At 31.9% G+C, this 24,964-nt stretch overlaps 1 protein-coding gene across 1 annotated transcript in view; it reads left to right on the top strand.

Moving 5' to 3' along the window:
• Positions 1 to 1,255: 1,255 nt before the first annotated feature.
• Positions 1,256 to 24,964, top strand: part of LOC113555022 (putative inorganic phosphate cotransporter) — a 74,146-nt gene continuing 50,437 nt past the window's right edge. The window contains exon 1 of the mRNA XM_026959300.1: positions 1,256 to 1,971. Coding sequence (XP_026815101.1) covers positions 1,587 to 1,971 — 385 coding nt within the window. The 5' untranslated portion in view covers positions 1,256 to 1,586. The remainder of the gene's footprint in view (positions 1,972 to 24,964) is intronic.

Here is a 24,964-nt window from a genome sequence, read left to right as displayed (position 1 = left end):
TATTATTATCAACTTGTATACACAATAAAATATAACAGTCGGTATATACTCCATATTGTAGGTATAATATTATTATCGATATAATGTGTTGAGGCCAGTGAGTGTATTATTGGAGTATAACAATTCTCTATGTATTATATTATCGTCGTTTAGAGGACGTAAGCAATTTACCAAATGTCCATTAATAATTATGCCATAAACAACGTTATAGCTGATGTAGATGGAAAATAGCAATGACCGTCTAAAAAAAAAAAAAAAATTAAAAATATTATTTACATTAATTGTTTTGTACAATAAAATTAAAAAAAAAAAAAAAAACATGTCATTGTGAGACATTGTTGTATGAATTTATATTTCGAATAGGCACAAGTATTTAAGAAAAATACTGTACACGATAAAAATACAAGACATACCTACCTAGCTGTCTGCCTCTTGGTTACCTACTCAACGGATCGATCGCCTAATTCAAAACCTGTTATTCGTAATAACTATGCCTCACTATTTGCCTAACCTTCAGCTAGAAATTCGATAGGACGTCTAGGCATTTCGTAACACGACTACCCGGTAAATAATGTGTTTTCCTAAACATCGGGACGGAAAAAAAAAAAATTAGAATACAAGAAACAAGCAATAATTCGTTATTACCTACGACGGCCGCAGACGAAACTGAATTATTTTTACCAATAGAGAACGGTAAATAGTCGTGCGTAACGTGATGCACCCGTATTGTAATCGTGAACACGTCTAATCACATTAGATAATACAAAATAATAATAAAAAATACGTTTCGCCGCGTTTCTCGGTGGTGGAAAAAAAAAAGCGGTGGCGCATCGAGTGCACTTGTCGCGTGCGGGCGGTCGGGGGCGGTCATGTTCGGAGAATCGCGCGGCGCAGACCTTGAAAACCAGATACTTACTCGGCGATAAAGGACAGAAAAAAAAAAAAAAAACGTCACATCAAAAGTAGTAAGTATAATAAGTATTAAGTAGTGTGTACCGTACGTTGTTATTACGAACTGAGGCGGCGGTATAACGTATAGTGTAGAGTTATTATAGTAAGTAGTAGTAGTAGTAGTAGTAGTAGTAGTAGTAGTAGGTAGAGTAGTGTGCAGTAGTAGTAGTAGTCATATAGTGTGTGGCGTACTACGTCGCGTGGTGGGAAGGCGGCGAGGCGACGGGGCGTCGCGTGGACGAGGTGGGGCGGTGAGGGGAGGGGGAGCGCGTATGCACATTGCACTCGCACCACGCCACCGCCGGACGGCTCTCTCAATCGTGTGGATCTCTCGTCCGCGTGTTCTGTTCGAGTCGTCGTCTGCACCGCCGGCACACGATCGCGTCGCCGTCCCGAACGCTATATAATACGCGCGCCGACACGACCGCGAGGTAAATCGCAACACGCGCCGCCAAAACCACACACGCCTAAACAGGTCGTCGGCTGTCGTCAACACCGGCCAGAAATATTCCCATTACGGTCCGACCGCCGTCCGCCGCATCGTTGGTCGCTCGGATGTCCGCGGCCTGTCGTCCAGCCGCCGCCGCCGCCGCGTCGCACTCGCCCCGTCACAGCCACCAGACGACGCTGTCGCGATGACGCCTCCGCCGCTGCGCGTAGAACCCGAAAAAGACCAGGCCGCGACCGACCGCCGCCGGCCAGCCACGCCGGACCGCTGTACGACCGACGACAGCCAACGTAGCACCACCGACATGTCGCCGCCGACCGGCACCACGGCCGCGGACAACGTCGCGTACTTCCGCCCGTCCGCCGAAGACGACCAGGACGGCGACCGCCGCAGCAGGACGACGACGACGTCCGCCGCCGACGGTGGACGGAACGCGTCCGCAGGGCCGGACCGACACCAGTTGCCGCCGTCCACGCTGACGCCCGTCCAGTTCGAGATGAGCTACGGGACGCCGGCCGCAGCCAACGACCACAACGGCATGTCCAGCAAGGACAACCTGTTGACGCCCAGAGGTCAGTTGTTATTATTATGTATTGTCGTAGTACTTAGCAATAGTCGTAAGAGTCTAAATCGAGAGACGCACAGTAGACGGAACTAATAATCTGTGGAAATATATCACTCGGAAAGTGCACTGAACTGGCCAGGTATAATAACATTATAGCGCACGTCACATTATTTTACGAGTCGTATTATTATTGATGCTATTAGGTACGGTACCGGTCGGATTTCGCCGGCAAACCGCAGTGGATTCTCGGTCAGAACGACCAAAATAGAAGGCCGATAAAGAGACGGCACTGCCTTAACGTCCGAGTCGCCGGTGCTCCGTTCCGTCTCGTTTTAACGACACGACGGCGCACAGGCACACAACATAGACGATAAATAATATTATTATCAGGCGCACACATGGACGCGACCGCCTTTACCCGGTTATCGTGCACGCCAGTCGGTCGCCTACAGCTACCGGGCCGTACCTTTTGCTACTGGACAGGCTACAATGTAGGTCGTTCAGAGTGTTTGGACGGTGCCGGTCCATCGCCGTTGCCGACGATTCCCACCTACTACATCAATATGATTATTATTATTATTATTATTATTATAATAGCGCACAAACAGGTTTGATTTGTGACAGTGCCATCCCCGAGCTCGTAGTATAACGTGTCGTTATGAATTATAATTAAAATGACGTCGGATAGGGCAATACGAAAAAATAGTGATTATTGTTTCTGGTCGACGACGATTTACTATCGAAGTCGCGTGTCGCGGTAGTAGTTGTGTATTTCGGTATTCCGGGAACAGTGTCGTACACCCAAACGTACGTGTCCGTGTGCTTAAAATAGGTGGATACTCGTCGCATATTGCGCCGGATATTTATACACTGTCGATAATGAACGGTCCAAAATGACAAATCAGAAATTACGAAGCGCCGTAATCTTCGTTTGAATGGCATTCCACAATCGAATGATATACGTACAATACACGTGGTACGTTCGCCGGTAAAATTATTCAGCGCGGTCTGTGCGCGTGTGCTATACTGATCGTCCGTAATCGCAGTTGATCAATAATAATATATTATTGTTATTATTGTATACCTACGTATTATTCCGATCAGATGGAGATTAATGGTATGCGTGTGTGTGTGCGCGCGCGGTTATTATCCGATCGTGACCTAGAACACGGCCGATACGTTTAGAATGGATCCGACGGTCGGCGTGTAATACTATTATTATCTATCGACCATTGTTGTGTCGCGCTGTGTGCGCGTATACGCCATTTACGGATGCATCGGGTTTTGTCGTAACGGCGGAAACATCGACGGCGAGCGCCGGTCGTCGTAAACAAAATCGCGTTTTTCAATTGAAATGTAAGAATAACGTACCTACGCGTAAATCGTGACACGATAAATCTTTCAATCTTTCGTGGAAATTTCCATTAATGTTTTTCACTCGACAGTCAAACTTGAGAGTGTGACTTACTGTTGTCGAATACACGCGCGCGCGCGCACACGCGAGGAGGGCTCACTGTTATATTATTATTCCGACCGCGTCCTGACCTACCGTGCGGGGACGTTATACTGCACAATAGTCTTGGAATTCTCTGCAAACACTTAAAAACATTTTGAGGTCAATCTTTGAGTTGTGTTAGTTGTCGATCTCGCAGAGTTTTAGTGTAAACATTTATTTATTTTTTTTTAATTTTTGTCTCGGGGTTTTCGCCGCATTTCCAACAACAATGACAGTTCTACCGTATTTTTTATTTATTTTAAGCAGTAGGTGTGTTTTGGAAGTTATTGTTTACTATATTATTAGGTATTTAGGTAGTATATTATCCAATGATATAAACGAATGTATTCGTTTAAGTTCAAAATAACCCATGTCTCAAACGCTTTTTTTAAACATTACAAATTGATTAATTAAATTTACTGAAACATATATTCGCGTATTCGTTTTAAATAAATGACTGTAACAATGTTTCCGTACGATTTTTATAATCCAAACAACGATAATGACCATAAAACGCTTCGATTTTCAAAAATGGGGGTGTATGGTTTTGGGTGGTGAATTGGATTTGGTTTGTATTTTGGAAAGATTAAAATAAAAACGCCAAGTACATTTTTTATAATCAAGAAAACCAAAAAAAAAAAAATATTAGGAAATTTTTGTGTACAATTGATATAATTTGGTATAAATGCATATTTTTATAATAATTTAATACTAAATTATTCAAGAAAAATGTTATCAACCCACTGTAATACTAAAAATAAAATAAATGCCATAATAGTTATATTAAAAAAATATATATCACGTAATATCCTTAGTGATATAGGCTGAGAGATCATTTCCGCTCAGTGGGCTCGTGTAAACCACCACTAGAACCTTTTTTTAGTGTAAATTCTGCCAGAAAAAAAAGTACAAGTAAAATTGAGTTCATGTAAACTCCGCCAGAAAAGAAAATCAGGTAACAATATAAAATGAATACCCCCTATATCATATTTTTATTAAAAAAAAATCATTATTTTTATAACCGTCTATATTAAAAAAAAGTTAGGCGTAATACACTAAAAAATATATACTAATTAAATATAAAAAGTTAAAATGTAAAATTGCCAACCTAGTACTATAAATTTGATTTAATAAAATAAAAAATAATAATTATCCACAATTAAATAATAGTTTATGTTTAGTATGCCAAAAAATATATAAAACTTAAAAATAATGATAATAATTGTCTGAACAAATCAATAATATAAATTATAATGTGTATGATGTCGAACATAATAAATAATCGCAATAATCATAAAATATGTTGGTGTATTATGTTGAATTAATATCAACTTTAGTAATTTTGACGTATGTCATCGCAACAGATGTCAACGTATTTAATGTAAGTACCCGTTACAGGTAAGAAATTAAAACTGGCAGAGTTTACATTAGACCTTTTCATTACCTTTTTATCTAACCGGTATTCTAGCGGAATTTAGAATCGCCCCCGCGTATTGTTTTTTATATTCAACGATGTATTATTGAATTAAAATTTAATACACCTGTAATAGTGACCCATCCGACATCTAATGTATCCAAAGCAATACCCACTTGCCTACCTTTTTTGATTTTAAACTTTATTTACAAATTTTAACTTAGAAATTAAAAAATAAATTATTATTAAAAAAAAAAATGCCGGGTTGCATAAAGAATCATTACTAAACGTTTGATGATCAATAGTGAGCCACCTGTTCCTTAAATATGCTTTAGTGGCGCATCAGTGGTTCATTAAATTTTAGCGGACCATTAAATTAATACATTTTTTTGTGCAACTTGGAATAAGTAACTGTAGTAAGTACTACTAGGTAATTAATAAATTTCAAGTAAAGTTTATAATAATTTATCTTTTTTTTACGGAAGACACTGGCAGATTTAAGAAGCACTGTAAAATTATCTACTTAATACGATGAGTAGAATATTACGAGTATTATAAAATATATTACCGTCTAATTGCATTAGCTTTTACTTAACTTTCTAGTAATATAGTTATGTTTTGTTTAATAAAAATATAAAATAATAGTTGAATATAAATATAATTATCATCACTGTGTTAGAACAGTATTTTCTAATATTATTAGAACCGCCACGGACCTCTTGGTGAACTTTTGATAGTCATGGACTACTTAAATTTAGCAAATCTAAAGAGACTTTTTTACTAATTAACAAGGATACATAAAAAGAAAATTGAAAAAGGATGTTTATTGTTATAAATTTACGTTGATAGTTAATTATTTAAATATATTAAAATTATCATGTTATGTTTTCATTATTTTATAATTGTTTAATGTGATTTTTGAGGTTGACTTTTCTCAATCAGTTTTTGAATTCTGAGATACATATTGTTACTCATTGTTTAACGCATGTTATCACTTGCATCCAAGTGATTTTTCTATTTTTTTTTTCTATTAGTAGACTAGAAAATCTTTGTTCACATGAATATGTTGTTGAGACAGAAGTGAATAACCTAATGTGATTTCCTGGGTTGAATATGTGATATTGCCCTTCTGTATCAGAGATTCTCAAAGTTCCTACCAGAGTCATCCATGTTTGCAGTCTAACTGTTCGATTGAATGTGTTAAATTTTAATACAGCCAATACATTTTTTTAGATTTTGTTATAATTTCAAATAATTTGGATAATAATTGTTAAAAAATGAATCAAGACTCAACCGTACACTGGATGCACTATGGAAATTATAAAGACAATTTAAAAATATAAATATTTTGTATAAATTATAATTTAGGTAGGCACCTAATATAGAAAAATATTGATTTTTATCAAATGTTCAAGTATTTAAATATTTAATTTAATTATTATGACTTTTCCCTACACGATATTATAACTAATTAAATTTTACACGTAGCAAATTTCAGCTTTCAAGATTTAATTAAATTTTTAAAGATAAATTAATAATTTTTGATTTTATTTAATTACAAATTAGTTCATATTTTATCTTCATCTAGTTTTTACATGATTTTCTAAGATGTTGTAATTTGATATAACAATGATTGTTGTAATAATCAGAAATAAAATTTTTTCTAATGTGATTTATTACTTAATTATTAATTTTTGTTGACATGTATTTCATTCTATTGCCTATTATTTTGTTGAGAACAACATGACTGATAAATTAGGTACTTATCAATTCTGTTGATATAAATCTTGTTCTATTTATATTAAGATAATAAGATTCATAAATAATTTTGTTGAGAACAATATTTAAATGTAATATGACTAATTGTTGAAATATCAAAAAACTCCAATAAATTATATAAACAAATGTATGCACCCATTTGAATTTATTATTATCATTTTGATTAAAATTGTTCAGAATCTAATTAAAACATTTTGGTAGGTACCTATATGATTTATTAACTAAATATTTTATTAAAATTACATACTGTCACGCCCTCGTGAAAATATAACGGTATAAAAAAGTAAAAACCATTTCTGATATAATAAATGCTTACAAACTTTACTAATAATAAAAGTATTTATCATGAAATAAAATACATTTCAATCATAAATTTGAATATTTTTATTTAACTATAGGTTTTCACATTTTGAAGGCCACGGGTTTATTCATATTTTGTTTATGAGATTACAATATTTACATAAATACTAGTAAAGTTTACAATGAAATTCGTGACTCTGGACTATTATTCTATTTATTTATTAAGTTAACACCAGATGGCTTAAGTACAGTATTTTAGAACACAGTAATAATTAATATAAATAAACATTAGAAAGATATATTATGGAATGAAGAACTTTCATCTAATTATATTAACGTTTAAAGAAAAAAAACTAGATCATTTTTCATTATAAATAGTTCAATATACTTAGAATTGATGGACTATCTGGTTTGAAAAAATTAAACGAAATTAATTTATTACATTCTAAAAAAAATGATATTGAATGGGGTGTTAAAAGTACATAGAATTATATGAAAGGGCATGGAAAACGTTGGGAACGAACGTGAAAGATATTGAAGAGATATGGATTGTTACAACACATAATAGCTCCTGACAAGAGATAATGTTCTTTAATAATTTATACATACGACAATAATAAAGAACGGGGTCTTCTTCCTAAAGTATCTAGGCTCAAGTGTAAATGATATAATATATTGTTTTGCAATTGAGTATTATTTTCTGATATATTGTAATAGTTTATAATAAATAGTGTGATATTTCTGTTTTCTGTATACGTGATATATTTTATTATTTTTCTAAATATATTATTAGGTACCTTTATGGTAGAATATTTGTGTACAATTAATAAATATATTTAAATATCAAAAATACTAACCTAATATCGATAGGTAATATAGGTTGTAAAATTAAAAATATTTGTAGTTTTTTTTGTTGGTATGTACTTGTTTTGAGCAAATAAAAAGATGTACAAAATAAATTTAAAAAAAATAACATTACTTTATTATCCTTTTTGAAAAAAAGTTTTTTCGTTATAAAAAGTTAATAAACAGATTTTTCTCGGCGTTATTTTTTCCCAGTCGTCTTTTTTAAATGAGAAATAAAGGAGTTTGTCTTGGGAAACTATATTATTGGCTAGTGGGATAATGTTGTTTACTTGTGTAGTGCCCTGCTTATATACGTATTACAAATCTTATGCTGCAGCTGATTTCGCGTACCACTGACCCCGGGCAGCGACGACTATTCAAGTGTACGAGTATATAGGTCAAATGCACACCACCGAGACTTCAACATCATGATAATAATTCAGGGGGATGGTTACGACAATATCCTGGTGGACGTGGTAGTGGGATAGGTTTTATTATTATTTTTTTCTGCCCGGGGAATAATCTGCTACAGCAGTTGCATTGGCTCGCTGAAAAATGGTTTGGTCACATCAAAAGACATTTACCTCCGTTTATAACGATTACATTCCGACGTTTACAGTTACAAATTAAAATAACAATATAACAAATGAATTCGTGTATGTTATTATTATTATAACCTCTCGCAGTATAATATTCATCTGCATTCGTTGTGTTAGGCGCTGGAAAAAACAACGTTAAAGAACTGACAGTTGTTAGGCAACGTTGAATATTTCAAACTCCTCGGTGACTAAATAATTTCGCTCCAGAAAGCTGGAAGAATTCCAAACAAATCCCATTAACCTTTTTTTTCATCCGTGCGTAGGTATACCACGATATTATATTTTAATATTTTACCATTACCAGTTGCAATCGCTGCGTAAGTACCTTCATTCAGTTTAGAATATATCATAATACTCAATATATAATATTATATCCCCAGTGAAGTCGTAATATTATTTATAGTAGGTTTTTTTACAAATACTTGTAGGAATAGTCTAAATAGGTTGAAAGTTTGTCTGGGTCCTGGGACACTGAATTGAGTATAAAACAGTATGGTCTCCCGAAATTTCGTTTTACACAGTGTTGAGGAGAGGGGTAGTGTTTGAGTTTGTGTGTGGTTTTCATTTTTATAAAAATTACTCTTTCCGTCCCGATTGCAATAATTTTTGCAATTAATATCACAAAAATATATATTTAATATTTATTGCGATAATATCTTTGATTAGTGCAATTCCCCAGGCTATATATCATCGAGATTAATCATTTTCCTGCGTCGGATTCCGAGGTGAACACAACAATTTCAAAATGGGGTTGTGATATTGAAAAAAATGATATGAATATTTTAAGAAATATTTTCATGTTTTTATTATAAAATATGGTGGAAAAAAGCCAAGGAATCGACGCTGGTCGGACTTATGGCGGTCCACGCTGTTCACCTATACAATATTAAACTTAAATAATATCGCTTTATTAGAGGTATATGATGATATGATTGCAGCAGTCTTGCGACACGTTGCGAATAGTTTTACGACCGCGCGGCAAACAATATAATCGTGTACGATTACGGTCAATAAATCGAACGAATTTTCATTCAAGGCCTCGAGTTTATATTGCGGTCCGGGTGTATACGTATACCTACATGTACGTGAATTGTGTATACCGGCAATTACGGTTCGGCGAATTTGTGGGATTAAACAACAGACGCATCACGTTTATTACAAAAATGCCGAACACGTGCGATTGGTGAAGACATGGGTGTGTCTTATACAAAATAAATTATAAATATTATGTATATATATATATACAAAATAAGTACCTGTAAAACGTAGTTGTACAGTCAGTGTAATGTACTGGAGACGTATTTATTTTTTTATTATTAATTTTTATTTTTTTTTTTCAATTATTGCCCTCGAGTGTTTCCGCTTAGCTGCGCGATTAATTATTTCGTATGTGGTTTTATCCGTTATAGATTCGCGAAAGTGCTCTGGTTGAGGGGACAGCGAATTTCTAAGAAAAAAAAAAATGGAACAATTATATAATATATACCTGTACGGTAAGCTAGGTTCCCCTTATTTATTGTAATTTGTATAATAATAATGTACATGGAATAAGTGAAACGGAATAACAGTCATGCACACCAATATAATATGTACCTACGCATCCGTGCTAATATTTGTATTTAAAAAAAAAATTGTATGTTTATATTTTTTTAGGTGTCTAAAAAATTACGATATGAATATGATTAAAATATCTTTAAATAGCTCAATTGTTTGCGGGTTAAATTTTATGTGAGTAATTAAATAATAATATGTTGATTAATCATTTGATATGGTTATTGGGAGACATACTTCTATTAGCTACACTTGTTATTAAAAAATCATATTTATATAATTATAGTAAATTATAATTGTTATCGATAATTAACGTTGAGAACTTTATAATATAATATAGTTTATTATTATTTTATAGCCAATCCAAATTCATAGATATATAGTTATATTCTACGAAAGACCTTGGTTTTGACATAATTTACACTAATTTGTATTCTATTGAAACCTTTATGTAAATTTAGAGAGGTTGATAAAGCCCTTTTGATAATACATAAAAAATATGTTTTTTTTTAATAAATTAATGCTCAACCCAACCTTTTTGGTTCTTAGAAACTAAATGGGTTTTCGGTTGGATTATTATTTCATCAGGACCGTGATTCTGGTGTCATGTTTAAAAATAAATCGAGCTTGTCTCAGTTACACATTCAAGTTGTGTAATTAGATTATTGGATTTTTTTTTTTTAAAAGTCTTTAATTTTTTTCTTTTCTTTAATTTTGAACGAATGCAGATTAGTTGATACTTATAATTTACACCTGGAATATAATAAACAGTACCTATATGTTGGTTAAAATAAAGGGATGAAAGAGTCATTATGCTGTCTTACACAGCTTTTCTAGTCTTAAAGTTTTAATTTAATGTTATAAACTAGGTCAGTATATAAAGGTATAATTAAAACTTAGACTAGAAAAAATGATTTTTATCATATATATATATATAATATTAAGTCTTGGATTGTAAAACCAAAGTAAGGTACCTTATATGATATCTGTTTAATGTTGACACCTGAAATAAAAAATATTGTGCAATATGCTATGAAAGATAAAAAAAAACAATTTTATGTGTGTTTAGATAGTACTTATATGGTATAGGTCCGTGAAAATTAATAAATTTAAAGGTTTGGGATAATGCAGGTTCTTTATTTAATAAAGTTCATGACGTGTATGTGTATGTTTGCCGCACTCTAGTCTCTCTACCACTTAAAATTATTAAATTCTCGAAGAATACTTTGTGTATAGACCATGATACTGTTTACAACATTTATTTCACGTTCTTGTATAAACAATTATTATAATATAAAACATATGATTATTCATAGATGGGAAGTAGACAAAAAATCGATTGTGTCGTTTCTTTTAATATCCAATTCTAATGTAGATTCCAACGTAACTTAAAGTAACCATAGAATGTAAAGATAATTTTAGATTTTGATAGTTTTAAATTAATATAGTGAATTTCGTGAATCTTTATAGTTTTTTTTCAACAAAGCAAGATTTATTTATATATATATGTAAGTATATAATATAATACAATATGTACGCCTTCTACACTATCAATAGATCAATAATCGTTACATATTATTCAATATTGTATGCTTATTTAAGGGTTTAAATTTAAAACTTTTCTGTTTTATATGGATGCCGCCAATATATGCCCATCGTTTTACATTGGGTAAATAAAAATTATATAAATGCGCTTTCTACGTATTTTTGTGTCAAATATCACATGTATTTTATAATTTATTCTTTAAAATATTTTCAAATGATTCGAATTAAAAACTGTTCTGAAATGTATATTTATTCAATATGTAATTATATATGTATATTATTTTATATTTCAATCGGGACTTCAGAAATTGTATAGAACCATCTATACGTAAATTATATTATTATTGTATAATTTTCATTTGGGATATGGCATATATAGTTAAAGATCTGCATGGCTGATCGAATAAATATAATTTTAATTGAAATCGTATTCATTACAGGCAGTAATACAACAACCCATCATTGATGCATCAGCTTATTAAAACCATAATTAAATTAAATTCATGTATATCATAATTTATGTACTTCTTTATTTATACTGTATATTATCGTTGGAATTTGGTATATTTGGACTAATATTTTTCGCTTTATAATTAAATTATTATTTACTATTACATTTTTTTGGTTTAACTTATATTTTGTATTGTATATATATTTTTATTTAAACTTCCGACAATTATTTGATTTAAGAAACGTATGTCGCATTGCCATTTTAATCATTTTATTATAAATATTTTTAACTTAATATTATTCAATTACTGAAAAACTTTAAAATTATATCGACAACTTTTATTAGTAATATATATATATATAATATCCGAAATACCTCAATTATTTAGTATATATTAGATATTTTATTAAGTGAGTATAATATGCGTGATAAATATAAAGTTCAAATTGAAAATAATAGTAGTGCATGTATTAGACACTATAGTGGTATTCTCAATACTACGTAGGTCGAATTATTTGGTGGTACTTATGTAATCGTGTAAAATTGGTCATTTGAATTCGTTTAAGTAACTCGTAAATTATTGTAGAGAAAAAATATTTACAATAATAAAATAACAAGCATCTTCTCTTAAGTAATAGGGTTAGAAAGATTTATTTTGGAACTCATGTCTGAAACTAAACATTGAGACGTTTTTATTTATTTATATTGTATTTTTGATTAAGGTTGTATCGTCATAATAAATAACTCAACTAAATATTTTTCCACGCCTGTTACAGTGGTGGTTGGTGAATGATGGGAGATGTTGGTTAGATCGTCTCCTAAATCATTATTTTTTTTAATTTGAACTATGAAATTATTGATTTTTGCTATTATACAATTATTGATCTAATTGATTGTTCTTATTTATTTAGTTCAACTAAATGAAGGATATTGATAGTAATTAAGGTTTTGTGTTTAAAAATTATCAAGAGTATATAACTGTTGTACTATTTACATTTATTTTGCAGATATATTAACTGAGAAAATAATTAATATATGTTAAAAATTAATGTAGTTCTTGGAAAATAATATTATCTTGTTTTATATTTAAACTAAACGTTGATTTTTAGTTATTTGTTTTCTTTAACTACTGATTACTTTGCTTAACCTACTCGTATATTATTATTAAAATTAATTCTAAGTTTAATAAAACTAATGGCTTATTTTGCCTAAGTTTAAATTACCATAAAAAAAATGTACAAAAATTGAAGTTATACAGAACTTTGTTTTGAATACTTTAATTTTAATTGCACCAAACAAATCAATTATTATTGAATCGAAAATGTTATTACCGAACTACTTAGTACAGTTAGATGGAATCTTGTCTTAAAGTATAATCCGAATTCGATTAAAATTGAAATAATAATACTTAGTTGCGTTTTGACACATTTGGTATAATGATCTAATGTCCAATTATTTAAATGTTAGAATATAGAAAATTAGAGTGGCAGTTTTATTTTGTATAATCGAGGAGGAAGTGCTTACGTTTTAAAATAAGGAAATTAAACAACACTGTAGATAATATTATGGTATATGTAAGATTTCAACAGGTGCATCGAAAAAATGAAAATTAAATACATAATTTATAATTTAATTTTCGTAATTATTGTTAATTTTATATCATGAGTTAAGTAACGATTATAATATTTTACATTGATTCGATTTTCCTGTAGAAGGGAATATACTTTTGTACGTTTAATTTTAATTTTAATAATACTACAAAACAGTTGTTTCTATTACACCGATATTAACCATTGCGTTCTAATAAACCTATTACTGTTGAATATAATATACGTTTACCTATATATAATAATATACTAATACAAGAAACCAAATTACATGTTAAGAATTATTTTTTTTTATTTCATCTTTCACTGTTTATACGGATTTTGTAGGTAATAAAATTACCTGGGCCTAAAGCTGCAGCGTAAAAAGGGTTATTTTCAACAATAGGTGTGCGCAAACGATATATCAAACATTCGGTGTCATTTCATTTGACTGAGTATCATTACTATAGTGCACCCTCGTTAATGGATCACGAACACCGCCCGGATGTAAATGTATTTGGGATACACAATGAGTGGAAGAGAGGAGGAACCAGAGAGAAAAATAATAAGTGAATGAGAAAGAATAAGTAGATGATAAAGAGAGACAGACCACGTCGTGGTGGATGTCTGCGTTGAAAATTTAAAGCTATTTATGAAAGAAAAGTCAAAAATAACGGCAGATTTTTTTAGCAATGGAGGGAAAAAGCTGGAAACGAAACAATATATCTGATTCAAAAAAGTTATAATATACATCATGCTACGTGTCATATATGTTATAAAAAAAAAATTGGCGATAAATTGTTCTTCAAAAAATCGTAGATCAGCCTCAAGAACTATATATTATACAGAGGCGTATTTAGGATGATTTTAAATATTATTTTGTGGTGCATGGAATTTTATTTAACAGTAATACACTGTATAGGAAATATTTTGAAATTTCTTTCTAAAGATCATAAACAATTTTTTTTAAACGTTTTTGTGTCGATTTTTAGCTCATTATGATACGGTTTTTCATCTTATTGACGATAATATGTATTATATAAACTCTGTGCTGCAGGGAAAATATAATCCACTTATATGGCTTTTCCTCCTACCGCAAAGAGGCCACTGGATGCATAAACAATGTATATTTAACGGATATTTATTTATTGTTTAGTTTTAAACCATTTTTCATATTCTCTGCTCTCCTACTCACTCTCTCTCTTTCTCTCCTCTCTATCTCTGTCGCTCCTTCCGAATATGTGCTTCTCGCCACAATTAAATACGTCAAAGTACCTGGACCGTGCAAAAGAACCTTAAGCTGTTGTAGTGGCTCGGATTGCATTTTATTATAATACAGAATAGGTATACCTACTCGTGTATATAATATACAGTGTGTTATCGTAGCAATTAAAAACCCGTCACACGGAATACTCGAAACGGTGGCGTTGTTCGGATAATTGTCCGTCTATTATTTTGCACACTACTCGAAACACACTCACGCATACACACTTCCATTATACATACACGTTTGAGTGTAAAACTCTTTAATTATGTTCAGCCGTGATCTGAAGTCGAAATCATAAGGTAGTTCCGATGTTTTTCCAGGTTAAATCATTGTCGCCCACGCTCACGTGGGTGCGCGTAGCATACATAGTCGTCAGTGTATATATACATGTTTTATAGAACTGAAACGGGGCCACGCTGCCAGAGGGAATCGGAGTGTGTATTCGTGGTGCGGGACTTATTATACACACATACGTATACCAGTATACATGCATTATAAATATAATATACGTAGTACATTTTATATATAGTCGGCTTTTTCAGCGGTCTCGAGTGGTTTTTAAAAAATTGTTGGTGGTCTTTTTTCTTCCTTTTTTTTTTACTACCGTGTTAGGTTTGAGTGAGTGAGTTCCCTTTGTCCCCAGCGATAACGCGATTTACTTGCTTACTCTTCAAATATATCTCGGGCTGCACCACTGTCGCGCATAGTAGAGACCTTGGATGCACTTGACCCACATGCGACCCTTATCGTCGGGAGCGTTGACGGATGGCTGGCGGTGCGGTAAAAATAAATGCACCAGCACAACTCTTGCGGCGGCTCGACGCCAATGCCCCTGCTCTCGTGTAGTCTATCGACTATTTTTTAATTAAAATGCACTAAGACTCCGGATACAAATAATTGCACATATACCGGCATGTATTTCACTTAAAGATATTGTACACGAAAAAAAAAGGAAAAACTAATTTTGCATGGCATAACGTTGCTAAAAAAAAAGAAGAAAAGAATCCTTACATTTAACGGTGTAAAGGTTAGGTGAGGCTTTATTGTCTTTTTTCACATTATAAAGTCCTCGTGAGTCATTGAGATTTCGCCGACTGCACCGAAACAATACAAACGCTGCGCCGTTCATTGTAACATAATTATCGTGAATTAAATTTATATATTTTCGTACAAATTAAAATTATAAAAACTAGGTTATTGGTAGATAACCCTCCTATACCAGTTAGTTTAATTTATTATTGCTTAATTATTTTATGAGTTTATATTTCGTATAAAGTTATCACGGAGAAAATTAACTAAGGGGAGATGTCTGTATCACGTAATATGATAAGATAGTGGTTATATAATTTCCAAATTACAATTCGAATATAACATGTGCATTTTACAAGTTTATATCTACGTCAATATTATAAAAAAATATCATGGCTGTCCATTTAAAGTTGATCAATTGATCTTACATGTCGTACGAGTTTTTATTTATTTATTTTTTATTCAGCAAAACATTTATCGTCAAAATGTGTGACTTTGAATGATGACCAATGTCATGACATCAGTTATACTATATTGAGCATGGTTGAATTTTGATTTTCCGATCGGTTTTGTACTAAATTGAAAAAAATGACGTCATAAGTAGTTTTCATAATAAGAACATTTTCACATTCTTTCCATACTATCTAAAAATTACAAACCAATAAATTATAACAAAATACATAATTTACAAAATAATATTGGTTTTATATTGAATATTTAAGTTTTTTTTTTTTTTTTTAAAAAGAGTGTACCTAATTGTATTATCTATATTGTACCTATAAATCATTATCATATTACATTATTAACCTTGTTTTTAATTTTTATTGCTATTATTATCATAATATGTTTGATTTTACAATGTAAGCTTAACATATTTCGTAATGATGTTGGTATGACATTTAATTTGAAATTTTTTTGCGCTTTCTAAAGTTATTAGTGAAAACTTTTTACAAGATATTGTGTCGATATATTTTGATTAAGATGATTGAAAAAAATGTTGGTAGAAGAGCAGATTGTTTGATCGTTTATGTGTTACCCAGCAGCAGGTTTCGGTGTACTGGAAAACTTTTTTTCGTGTATCTTCTCGCTGATTCAATATTTGATAACGAGTAGCCGTCCGGGACATAAATTAGAACCGACAGACAGCCAACGAATGATGCGATTCATGTGCAAAGAAACTTGTATGTAATATGTACATAACAATATTAGAAATGCATTGAAAAAATAAACCTACCTCCGTAGTCTATCCACACACACGCCGATCGGTATTATTACATACCGTTATAGTACGTGGTTGCTACGTTGTTCATGGCAATGCCCGGTACTTTCATACCCCGTAAACAAATAATAGTAACCATCGCATGTTGGGGACATCACGTAATAATAATATACAGTATACAGGGTGATTATTATACAAAGTGGTATAAACCATTTGTTTATATAGTCGCTCTAACGGAGTACGTGCGTATAATTATTATTATTATACTTCTGCGTGCTAAATATTAATGATTTTTTTACCATGTGGCTAAGATATTTATGAATTTTCACTTAATCCGTATACTATGCTGTATAGGTATTATATTAAAACAAGATAACGGAAACCGTCTCAATAAAGATACATCGTGTATTAATCGATGTCTTAGTATTAATTAGTGTTGTTATTGGTGTTGGTTTCCCTTTGATCCTTATTCTAGCCATTCATAACCTCCTACTTCTATTGTTAGTTTATTTTCTATCATTATAAGAAATATGATAAAACGTGAATAGTTCTATCAGATTAAAAAAAGAAATATTTCCTAGTAGGTATTCCTAACCTGACTAAATTTCCCTTTCCCTCTTCTGACCACTCTTGACGCACAATGCACAATAGGTCGTAACTGAAATTATTTCAGCAATGTACTACTATGTTAATCGGCAGTATGGTGAAAATGCCCATGACTATATTATGCAGAATAATATTATCACATATATATTGTACTAATATTTAATACAATTATGGATGTGCCTACCGTCTGGCGGTCGCTACACAGTAGGCACATGTATAATTTCGAATACGGTTAAACGGTTCCCGAACGTGTGCCTTTAGTATTTAAATATTAATTTACACTGACGACGATAGTCACGTTTGACCTGCAGTGCATCAAATATACGCAGATGAATGGCGCGTGCGGCGTTCGAAATACATAATAATAGTAATAATATAATACGAATTCGCATTGCTATAAATTAACGACCCAACTGTAAACGTACAGAACCGACGCATCGTTATTGTATAAATGGTAAATCAATTAAAAAGTAATATAGCAGTTTTACGATTTACAATTCGCAGTCATTCAAATGACCGTCATATATTTTCTTTTTGAAAACATAACATGCTAGTAATAATATTAGCCGTACATTTATTTATATTGACCAACACACCTACAACTGATTGAGTTCCGCTCGTTTGTCTGTTAATTGTTGACTGTATAAACCAACTGTACAATTAATATTCAGACGTACAATAATACACGCGAAATATATATAATATATATTTACTTACATATTAAATAGTTTGACGTTTAAAATAAATGATGTCAGCGCAATATTTGTTTTCTCTTTCCATTCCACGTGCAAAATAGCAATTTTGAGTTAAGCAAAACCAAAGGTTTCGATGTTAGCTTTAATATTAGGGTGACCCATTATCAAACTTAATATAAGCATATTATTATCTAGGGAATTGAAAATGGTTTCATCGATATTTGTAATTTTAAGTTATTTTTAACCATGTAGTATATTCTGATGTAAAAATTTTCATTACTTATTTTATTATTAAAAAATCAATAAAAACTTAAAAATGAGATAATGCCATAGACAGTTTTCTTATATTTAAGTTTAATAATAGTTATATACGTATATTCACTATTAAATATAAAGCAAAAACAATAAAAACTTGGTTCTAAACGTAAATCTTCTATGTTGTTAGTGGGTCAGATGGTGAAAACAAGTAGTGCGCTGACATCTTCCTTAGGGTTATATTAGAATTACGATATTTAACGATGGTCTTTGGCCATGAGTCGCGCGGTACTCTTCAATCAAAATGTTTGTATAAATAAATGTGTGTGTGTGCGTGTGTGTTGTGTTTTTAAGGACTCTCTGTACAACGATTACATTTTTGTTCCCATTCAACGCACCCTATAAGTATTTATATTTTGATTAACGATATTATAGTCTCGCATATATTTAGTTTGTCGGTCAAGGCAATTAAATCTGTAATCGAAATACGATGCAGTGTCGTTAATCGATGTATTTATGTTCTATGCGCGGCGTCTCATCATCTCGTAATCATCATTTAGAGATTTTTTTTTTACGAATAACATACCAACTTGCTTTATGCTGCATAATGAACTCTAGATTAGACGTATGTATGTGTGCGTGTGTGTACAACCATAGTGTTATATAACTATACGCAGTACACTATGTAATATATGTTATTTTTTTGAGGTATACTCCTCCGGTCTGTATCCGTTCCGTCACTAATCTATGTATAATAATAATATATTATATTGTATAAGTGTTGACGCGCCCACAGTGCCGACCTTCAAAGAACTTTCGTCGTTAATTCGATGATTTTTCGCATTAAAAAAAAAAAAGTACACAATCGTTTATTTATACTGTTCAGTGGACGGTGTTGCGAATGCAGTTATCGTCGCCCGAACTAATGTAACGTGCACGACCCGTTTTAACCGCGTTTTTATCGACAATAATAATAATTTATTTGTAATTTGAAAACTGCGAGGCGCAGTTTTTACACTGTTATCTACAGCTGTCGCTACCTCTGTAGGACAATATTAATACTGCGCAATCGCGGTGTATTAAATAGGTGCATGTTTATTATTATTATCATTACTATTATTATTGTAATAATATCCTCGGTGGTATAGGGTAAATCTCTCTTGGCGTTTTTAATTACTCCGCTTCCTCCGATGATAAATATCATACGAACGCTGAACAATCGGCGTCGGTGTATGTACCCACATAATATTATTATTATTTCGTATATGGACCAGATTCGGCTATAGCTAGAGTAGCAGGAACATCAGAATCATCGCCGACGGTGGCTGCGGCTGTAGCAAAAGCCCTTGGAACGTAATTAAAACAGTACTTACAATAATAATATAACGCGTCGTTCAAGCGGCCAATATTCTTTGGAATTAATATTTAGACAACCTAAAGATTTATTAATAGCCAGTCGTATGTATATTATTATTATAAATGGTAGAAGACGCACGGAAACAATAATGGTCATTAAAAAAAATTTTAAATATACATATTTAGCTACTCACGTTTATTATAATAGTCGCGATATATTATTATGGCCTGCTCGTTTCCAACCGACGAATACCCAATGATGAAATGAAACCTATATTGCAACTGATACGTATCAAAAAACATATTATTATTTATTGTAGTTCATAACGAACCAACGACGACGACATCACAGGTGATTAATGTGTGTATGTGTGTATGTGTGTGTGTGTGTGTGTGTGTGTGGGTGTGTGTGTGTGGGTGTGGATGAGTGGGCCCACACGTTTCCTCGACGTCGTGATGTTCTTATCTCATTTTTTATTAAAATGTATACCTACCCTATATTATTTGTGTACACACGTGTACAATATTAAACAGCGAGTCGTCGGTACATGTCCATCATCGAGCGACAGCCAGACTGCAGCGTGCGAAATAAGATGCAAAGACACCCGTTAAGTGTGACCGTTATCATCGTCGTCATCATCACAAATAATAGCCTGCGAAATAGAGTTTTCTTCACCGGAATATCATACTTTAGTATATTATTATAATATATAATATAAACAAATACTACAAAACGAGCTTGTCGCTTTAACATATACGTATGGCATGGCTTTCATAGATTCGCTTAATTCGCTTCGGTATATATTTTATGGTTGTGGCTAATGAGCGATTTGGGCTTTATCTTAATTGTAAATGAATATAACGAGCTTTTCGTTATTCACTAGCTTATCGATTGCAGTAGAAAATACTTGTAGTCGCAGAAAAACTAAATTAAACAGATTTACAGTACCTACTTAAGAGATTAGGACAATAATGACTTATATAATATTTATCTTATACGAAACATCCGTGTATATTACTGGTGTGTTTCCACGTATTCTTTGTATTTGTCACGTGTTCTTTGTATTTGTCACGTGTTGTTTGTGTTTGTCACGTGTTTTATCATGTTCACACGTGAGTTAATTTTAAAATAATATTAAAATCGGATCTAGAATATTTTCTGAAAATGTTGGTTTTTATTTTGTGAACTTTAACAAAAATAACAATTGATTGTATATTATTCAAAGTATAACGTATCATCCGTAGTTTGACGGCTTTCCAGTTTTCAGTGAGTATACTAATGGAACATATATGGACAATAACATTATATTGGCAATATTATTCAGGCAACGTTGGGTTCAAACATAAGCCCATGTATTGTTTTTGGCACGTTTTGCGATAAAAATACGATATAATAGTTATATTTTTTTTTGATAATAATCAAGATACATAAATACATATTAATAATATAATTATAAGTGAAGATTTTTTTTGCTGTAAGGAAGGCGTTAAATTAATATTTTACAGACTACACGAATTGTACTTTATATTGTATAACAGTGACAATTTATTAACTAATAATTTATCTATCAATCTGCAGACAATTCTCACCATTAGTGTATACATCTTCTGCTATTGGCGCAATTTCCTCTTTGTGTCACGCTGCGTAGATTCTACAATAAATTAGGTTCATTATCGGTATCATATATATATATATAATATATCTTATGATATATTTTGTTTAATACACATCAATTATATAACTAAGATTACACGGCGTTATGAATAGGCTATTTAGGTGCACCACTTTCAAGATTTCATTTTTCTGGTATCTCATAAGTCATAATTTAATAATAAATATTATTATTTTTATTGAATAAATCAATATTATAATCTGTAAATTTGTTTTTATAGTAACCATTAGAGTGGTTTGTTTGTAACTTGCTATCGTGATATAACATGAATAAATAAATTATCCATTGGTTTGTCTTTTATGGTTAGAAGATCACTATACTAATATTACACTAAAGTTTTGGGGTGAGGAGAAGGGATTACTGAGAATGGGATGAGCAGAAATATTTCATTTAAGTGGATTTATATGTTTTAAGAGATAATCATTGTTGTGACACTTTGAGTATTCAAATTTTATAAGCATTGCATGAAAATACAATATTTATTAGTTAGAAATGTATTTTAATCGTATCATATATGTAAAAGTATTGATAAAATTTAAAATTATTATTATTATTATTTTAACTTCAAACATCAGATATCTGACGGGGATAACCTAATTACCTATATATTTGATTAAAATGTAACTGTTGTGATTCAAATGATTTTACTGCATCCATATTATGAACAATCTACAATGATTACTTTATTATAAGTATATGTGACAACAATTCTATTAAACGTTTTATAATTTCGTTTCGAATTGAAGATTATGTTGTTTAATTTTAATTAAAACAACTGGTGTGAAATGAAACGTCTTCTCTCCATTAAAGACTATTCTTTTTGAATCTCATTTTTTCATCTTGACTGCCTATTGTACTACTGTATAACTACTATTACAGTACTCTATACAACTGAAATACCAGTAATTGTATAAAGTCTTAGCAGGGTCATATTGCAGGACAGTTTGTTTACATGTGTCGTTTTATCTAACGAATCGGTAAACATATCGGTTGGTAGTATCTTTGCAACTTTGCAAGATAGGTACTGCTCAATATATAAGATGAACAACAAGTATGGTTGTTTCTCGATAAAATTATATAAGTGTTTATACATAATATTATACAGGTTGATCACCAATAAAGCTCACCTCTTTGTTTTTTTTTATATATTCAATTTATTTAAATCTTGATTTTCAGAATTTTTTATTTATCTATTTAAAGACTATATTTTCAAATACGTAGATTTTTATACAATTTTTTTAGTTTTGGTAAGATAGTAAATTGTATAAAAAGTATAGATAGTCTAAAATATAGTCTTAGTATTAGTTTTAAATACACTTGAAAATTAAAAAAAAAAAATGGAATCGTAATAAATTGATTATGAAAAGAAAAATTAAGTTGAGAATGCTTTGTGAATTACACTGCTTCAATCGTTTGTTGTGAATTGGCGAGAACGTATGGATGTATATTATTGTGACGACGGAAGTTTTGGCACGCATATTTAAATACCAAATATACATAGATATCATTATTTATTTCATCGTTCAACCAAGACACTGTCTATACTTTGGTTTTAGATACCGGAGTATGGTATGTGATAAAACAACCCAGATAATAGGTTGGGTGATATTTAGGATATGTTCTCAACGAGTTGGGTTTTATCAATGTTTTATGTGTATATAAATTATATGTATTATGCATGTATATGTACACAAAAAGCCTCACGCATAATAAATAAAGTTTATATTTTTTCGATCTTTATAATGGATACGAACTTTACTTTGTCTTTGTGGAGTTTCGTTGTACGTAATGCATATATACTCGTACATTATACAGATGACACGGATAAATTATTATTTTGTATGCTTGTATGATGTCACTGCAGTGCGTTGTCCAAACAATATGCAACAGCGTACTTTTATTATCAAGAGTCGTATTAAGAATGGCAAAGATGATATATTTTATAATTGTAGCTTACAATTTATACAAAACTAGTTCTTCTAGAAATTCTTCACATTGCACAGATTACTATAAATACGCACTTAAAATCAATGATGTGAAAAACGGTTTGGTCGATAATGAAACGCAAACAAAAAGTCTGACAAAAATCGTATTTTTTAAGTATTGATTGACCGGCGACAGAATATCGCGATTACCCGTTCGCTAGTATTCATTGTGGAATACAGACTGCGGCCACCTAACTTATATTGTGTAAGGGACTGCCGACTTACGTTGTTCCGCGGTCGAGGCGGCCAACTTAATACCGCTGTCGTAGTGACCATCGTCCATCTGGTTTATTTAAAACGTGGTGTACTTAACACTTATAGGTAGCAAAATGTTGGTAACCCGTTACACTACAATATATAAATTGAATAATATATTCTCGACTTGAGGTCACTCGTACACGGGAAACATCGATATTTCAGTTGGTCGATGTTATTATAAATGAAAATAGTGACGGGTGAACTTAACCTTTTTCTTAGTATTAGCCGTTCGAATCTCAGCGATTATCGTTCAACCGTTTTCAATTTCAACCGATTCGTCGATCGCATGTACGTCAAATGTTGCGCATGGCGACTATACATTTCTTACGAACCGCAATTCTCGCATACGTATATTTGCACGCCCATCATAACTTAAGGTACGGCGAAATGCGTCAAACGTGAACTGAAGATTACAATCCGAGAGTGGCGCGTCAAAGTATAAGACGCACTTTACTTGTCATGTATATATTATTAGATTATTCACAGATCGCTTGTCAATGGGATAGACAGTAATATATTATCGTATACGCTTCTGCGCTACCGCGGTTAAGAACCAGTTATGTGAAACAAGTCATATTGTGTATGATGTACGATGCGTGTATACTTAAGTAGATTTTTAAAATCCGAGTAAAAATTATTGGTGAAATACTCGAGTTATTCTCCGGATCTGTCGATTTTGGTCGGCATATGATTTGATAACGATCCGCGGTCGAGTGTGCTTAAAAAGTATTATTTTAGAAAATTTGATGACGGAGTAAATTTACAAAAAATATAAACGTTTATCCGCGCAAAAGCACTGCAATGACGTCTGCTATATATCGTTAACGTAAATAACCACAAAGGCTATACCAACATTATGCGTCGATGTCCGGTATATCTGCAATGTACTATCTATGATCCAGAGTGTGATTTAAATATTTTATCAGCGAACATATATGGTTGAACGTGCATGCGCGTGGACAATGCAGTTACGTTTAATATTAAATTTACTACGTCGCAATGGCGTTTCGTTGGTTTTTCACTCCACTACAACAAAGGCGTAAAGTTCGCACGAATACCGTTCTCCAGCCGGCGCATAACATGTGTGCATG

This window comes from Rhopalosiphum maidis, chromosome 2 (assembly GCF_003676215.2).
Source record: "Rhopalosiphum maidis isolate BTI-1 chromosome 2, ASM367621v3, whole genome shotgun sequence".
NCBI lineage: Eukaryota > Metazoa > Arthropoda > Insecta > Hemiptera > Aphididae > Rhopalosiphum > Rhopalosiphum maidis.
The sequence above is the reverse complement of the archived record's forward strand: the minus strand, read 5'-3'. Positions and strand labels throughout refer to the sequence as shown.